This window comes from Echinops telfairi, unplaced genomic scaffold (assembly GCF_000313985.2).
Source record: "Echinops telfairi isolate 266 unplaced genomic scaffold, ASM31398v2 ScPeMD7_7416;HRSCAF=8454, whole genome shotgun sequence".
Lineage (NCBI taxonomy): Eukaryota > Metazoa > Chordata > Mammalia > Afrosoricida > Tenrecidae > Echinops > Echinops telfairi.
Genome location: NW_022111316.1, coordinates 3,991,601 through 3,997,461, shown reverse-complemented (window position 1 = coordinate 3,997,461; position 5,861 = coordinate 3,991,601). Strand labels below are relative to the sequence as shown.

At 37.0% G+C, this 5,861-nt stretch overlaps 1 protein-coding gene across 1 annotated transcript; it reads right to left on the bottom strand.

Annotated features, from left to right (window-relative positions):
- Positions 1 to 292: 292 nt before the first annotated feature.
- LOC101650920 (olfactory receptor 5B3-like) lies at positions 293 to 1,243 on the bottom strand. The gene has a single exon (XM_004714977.2). It carries the CDS (start codon positions 1,235 to 1,237, stop codon positions 293 to 295), a length of 945 nt encoding a protein of 314 aa, XP_004715034.1. The 5' UTR covers positions 1,238 to 1,243.
- Positions 1,244 to 5,861: the final 4,618 nt, after the last annotated feature.

Sequence of the window (5,861 nt, the reverse complement as noted above, 5' to 3'; positions counted from 1 at the left end):
GGATTGACATATAGGTTTACATTAGCATATGTAGACAACATGTGAATAAATAAAGCTATTAAAAGGGTTTTGGGAAATCAAAACCTGAAAATTCTTAAGTGTCTATTGAGCCAGTCTCATTTAGGTCTTACACTTCAGAGTCTGATGCTTTCTTTTGTTCTAGAGAGGCAGGCTTTTCAGGAAATAAGAATACCACCTTAGGAATTAAGTGAAGTATGAGTTTTTAAATGGAAACCACTGCACAGAAAAGATCAGAAAAGATTGAAGCTTGATTGCTGTGCATCCCACAATATTAAGATCTTAAGCCAGCAGGCAATTTCACCTTTTCAACAACCTTTTTGAACGCATTCTTGACCTCCTTGTTCCTCAAGCTATAAACAAGGGGATTCAGCATGGGGATGACCGTCGTGTAGAACACAGATGCCATTTTATCTGTGTCCATGGAATGATTGGAGCTGGGTTGTAGGTACATGAAGATGGCTGTCCCATAGAAGATGGAGACTGCAATGAAGTGAGAAGCACAGGTGGATAAAGCCTTCCGATAACCTTCTGCTGAGCGCACTTTTAGGATAGTGGCGAGTATGAATAGGTAAGAAACCAAGATAACGAGAAGAGCAAAAAATATATTAAAGGTCGCCACAAAAATAAGAACCAACTCATTAACACGTCGATCAGAACAAGAGAGAACCATGACTGCTGGAACATCACAGAAAAAATGATGGACTACATTGGACATGCAGAAAGACAAGCTGAAGGCACCCCAAGTGTGAATGGAAGCACTTATGAAGCCAAAGGTGTAGGAACTTATGGCCAGACAAGCACTCACATTTACTGTCATGGTGGCGGTGTAATGTAGGGGTTTGCACACTGCTGCATAACGATCATAGGCCATGGAGGCCAAAAGGAAATTTTCCACAGTTGCAAATACTGCAAAAAAGAACATCTGAGCAGCACATGCATTGTAGGAGATGGTATTGTCTCCTATAAGAAGCCCAGCCAACAATGTGGGAGTGACAGCTGAGGAGTAACAAAGGTCCCCTAGAGACAAGTTACTGAGGAAGAAGTACATGGGCGTGTGGAGATGAGAATCCAATACAATCAGCACAATCATTCCCAGGTTCCCAAACATATTGATTAGGTAAACTAAAGTGAATATTATAAAGAAGGGGATCTGCAGCTCAGGGACATTGGTTAGTCCTAGAAGGATGAACTGCGTGACTTCAGTGCTGTTATCCATAGATATTATTTGGGAATCAAGAGATGCCCTGTGTCAATGAAGAATAAAAGAACAGATTGTTAAAGAGAATAGATCTTCAGGCGAAATGGAATTATATAAATATTGCATGCATGGCTTCATTGTAGCAATAACTTAATTGTACTTCAAGACTCTCCATGCATAAAACATGGCCTTGAAAATAAAACTGAGTGAACAAATTATCTGTACTATTACTAACTACTGAAATTGAATGATGGAACTTCTTGGAACATCTCTACAATTTTTAAGTTTTATAAATAATTTTGAACGGGGATTTCTAGGTCAACATGACAGACCACAATTATCATGAATTATCAAATCATTTTTCCTGTGTGTAATGAAAACTATCACTATGTATTGCTCATGAGTCAGCTGCTGCTATGGAGATTTTATCTGTATATTTGTTTTTCACAGAAACAATATGAGGTTGATTATTTCATATCTCTGTTTGTCTTATGATGTACAAGAGACAGAGGAATTTATTCAGGTTTGCAGAAGTATTCACTGGCAAAGCCATGCTTATAATTCAGGCAAATTCAGGCAAATCCACCCAAGTCCAATGATCTTAATGGAATTAAAATAAAGTAGAATCTAGCTCAATTTAAAATTACTCATTATCTCCACAGTTCTAAACTCAGTATTTGGAGATAAACATCAAAGTAATTGAGAAATTATATGTATAGTAAATGTGATGGTATAACTTCAGCAGTAAGGGAATGCACAACTAACAAAGGTAAATGAATCATACCCCCCCTCAAAACAAAAACAAAAATGGTAGTTCTTTTTCAAAGCTACATATTTCAATTTCTTTGCAAAACAACCTTATCACCTTCAAAGTGCTCTCCATAACACTTAATACATTGGCTGAATCTGTGATTCTATTCTTGACAACATTGTTCAAACTCATCTGTATGGATGCCTGACAACACCTCCCTCATTTTTTCTCCTTCACCTCTTCTGTGTCATCAAATCACTGTCCTTTCATGTCCCCCTTCATTTGTGGAAACAAAAAGAAGTTGCACAGAGCGAGGTCTGGTGAGTATAGTGTGAGGGGCAAAAGAGGCATGCTGGTTTTTGCCCAAAACTGGTGCACTAAGATGGCTGCATGAGCAGGTGCATTGTTGTTGTGACAAAATCAGTCCCCTGTCTGGAACAAATCAGGTCTTTTTTGTCACACACGGTTAGCTATCTTTTCAGAACCTCTAAATAGAAAGCTTGATTAACAGTCTGACCTGGTAGAATGAACTCCAAATGCACTACAAGTTAACATTTGTGTCTGTTTGGGAAGTTGACAGTTGTCCAGAACGAAGTTTGTCTTCAATCGACTTTTCATCGTTTTTGAAATGAGAATACTACTTGTACACTTGAGTTTTCCCCCTAACACTGTTCTTGTAAGCTGTGTTCAAAATCACAAGTTTCTGCAACCTTTTCCCCCTAACAGGAGACAAAGTTTCACAGCCACAGCTGTTCTTTTAAATTGGCCATCACAAAAAAACAAAATAAAAACAAAAATGAGGTTTCATAGAAAATGCTTTTACAAAAGAATTCAGTGACCAGAGTTACCTTCCAAGGTAACGCCACTGGGTGCACTAACAGAATGAGTTACTTGATGCTCACCTAGTGGGGTAAAAAATGCATACTGCGTATGTTCCACTGAGCCCAGTACAATTCCGGGTTTGTTTTTGGGTGTTTTTTTGGGATTCCCCTCATATACATAAGGAACACATGGTTCCAAATTTCAGCCCTATTATTCATTACATAGGACTCATTGATCCAAACCTAGTTCATCTAAGCCTTGTTTTCATCATCCCCAAAATAGAGGTGGTCATAAGACCCATTTCAAGGTATTGGTATGGAAATTAAATGAGATAATACATTAAAATGAGTGAAATTGGGTGAAGAATAACTGATTAGTGTTAGGTCTGAAATTAGGATAAATTAGTGTTAGGTATAACATTAGGTATAATATTAATAAAAAAAAGTGGCCCCTCTTTTGGTTTTGAAGAAAGTAGGTACTGATTTAAAATATGGCTGAATATGAGTATTTACATCTGTTATCCTCACTCCAGCTTTTCATTACAGACTTGTTTCATCGAAATATTCTTGGTCCCTTTCTCAGCATCACCATCCCATATCTATCCCAGCCCATTTCATATGAGGCGTTCCTTTGCTTCTTTTATTCTTTGAAGTGCATATTTCAACTTGGGTGGAAAGAATAAATATATTTAATCTAATTTCTGTCTCTCCTTCTTGTTATCCCATAGCTGCTTCGCAGAGATCAAAGTTGTAAATTCATAGATTAAGGGGACTTTTTCATAAGACCTGTACTAGTAAAAGTTCTGTTTTATATTTTTCGATTTTGAATCAGCTAGTGTTCAAACACAACACTTTACAACCTCTATTTGAATGTGAAATCTTTGGCAGGACATTGATTCTCTACTAACCACTACTCATCAATAATTCTCCTCAAACTTCATTTCATAAGGCTGGAGTATTAAGGTCTTAGATTTTCCCAACTTTGATAGAGCACTTTGAGCTTTTGTTATGCTCATCAGGCAATAATATTAGTGGTTATAGCCTCGTCTTTTCAATGAAATCTTAAAATACTCTTAAAAGTTACATAATGTTATCATATTCTGTTTACTAGTAAAGATTCATAAAGTTATGTGATACTCTATAATTACATATATAGTATGAAGAAGATTCAAGATACAAGGTTTAAACGAAGGTCTGACAAATGAAAATTCCTGTACTTTCAGCACTGTCAGTGTTTGGAGATCCACTAGCAGCAGGAAGCTTGCCATTATGTGGAAAGGTTAATAGAGACTATAATTCAAAAACCAAGCCCATGTCATAGGTCCATTCTGACACATAGTGACCCTCTATAGAGCTTTTGGTTGTTAGGTGTCGTTGAAACAGTTCTGACTCAGAGTTTTTCTTTGATGTAAATGTTTAAGAGGATAGATAGCCTCAATTTTTTCTCACAAAGTAGATGATGGAGGTGAACTGCCTCCTTACTGCCATCAAGTCAATGCTGCCTCATAGTGACTCCCTGTGGGTTTCTGAGACTCTAAACTGTTTATGGGAGTAGAAAACCCAGTCTTTCTCCTACAGAGCTGCTGATGGTTTTGAACTGCTGAACATGGAGATCACAGCCCAGTGTATAATCACTACATCACCAGAGATCCTACTCATGTTGAAAGTCTAACACTTATCTCAAACACCAATAGGGATCCTTAAAATAGAGACTTATTCACTCACACACTGCTGTCAACTCATAGAGACCTAGAGAACAACTGTTTCTATGTGTTCCCATGAATGTAAATATTTCTCCCAAGTAGCTAGTGGGTTGGAAATGTTGACCTAACCCACCCTGACATCAGGGCTGCAAAATACAGTATGACTACTGAAAAGACCACTCAGAGGAGATCAAGTAAGACCACTCAATAGCTAAAAGCTTATCCTTCAATTCGTTCTTTTTAACTTTTATCTTCAATTAGAGACTAACAAATAATGCACAGGATGAAATTCTGACCTACTCAATTAGAATATGATATAGTGCTCTTTTATCTTTTTCTCTCAAAGCAATATGATGTTTCTGAACTTTAAAGCACATACTGGTGAAAATTTTAGCATTTCTATTGCTGCCTTACCTCATAGTTTTAGAAAAATGTTTATAACACTTAATTCTGGGCTCAAATAACTTATAATAGATATTATTTCACATGGATTACATTACTAAAATTATGCATGAAACAAAACGCTTACCTTAGTCATGGATAAAAAGGGAAAGGCAACTGTAAATTGTGAGTTTAAAATCAGAAATGCAGTCATGGAATAATGTTATTAAAGCTCTTTCTCAAAGGCAGGTCAAAAGGCTCCAAAGTCTCTAAGGCTGGAAAAGATGGAGAGAAGAACAATAACATCCAGTCGGGAATCTAGATTGAAGCCCTGTATGTACCATGCCTTCCCTCTGCCCTGGGGGATGCCATTTATCTCCCTCTTTATGTGCTACATAAACATAACCCAAACATGCCATCCACATATGTCGTGGAATTGTGGCCATGAAGAACAAAAGAGGAAGGTCTATAAAGCAACTCATGAAGGAGTTATATTTTCAAGTTAGTCAGCATAATTTTTTTCTTGCTGTTTTTCCTGCTGTGGTCCAACACTGATGCTAATAATCAGTTTGGGGCAAAGTTGGCATGTGTACTAACAACTATCAGCATTGATTTGAATAAATGGTCACCTGAGGATCTGTGTATATTGTCTGGTCCTACAAAAATGATATCATGTGGAGTCATGTTTATATTTCAGAGGATAATACATGAGAACCAAAATGGAGTTATAAGAACATGCAGCTCTCAGGGCTATCCCCTTTGAGGATATCTGCAATTTTACATTTCACTCACCCAGGGAAGAAGCAATTATGCTTCCCCAGGGAATTAATGAATATGATGAGTGTGCACACATCTTTGTGCATTTCTTGTGTTTAATTTTTTTTCACTTTATAATCAAATTGCAACTTACATATGAGAATATCCAAATTATGAAATATAAGATGTCAGTCAAATGTCTATGGTCATATAACCACTTTCATAATCAC

Bases quoted from the DNA above. Each gene is read 5' to 3' on its own strand.
- LOC101650920 (XM_004714977.2), bottom strand. From the start codon at position 1,237: ATGGATAACAGCACTGAAGTCACGCAGTTCATCCTTCTAGGACTAACC.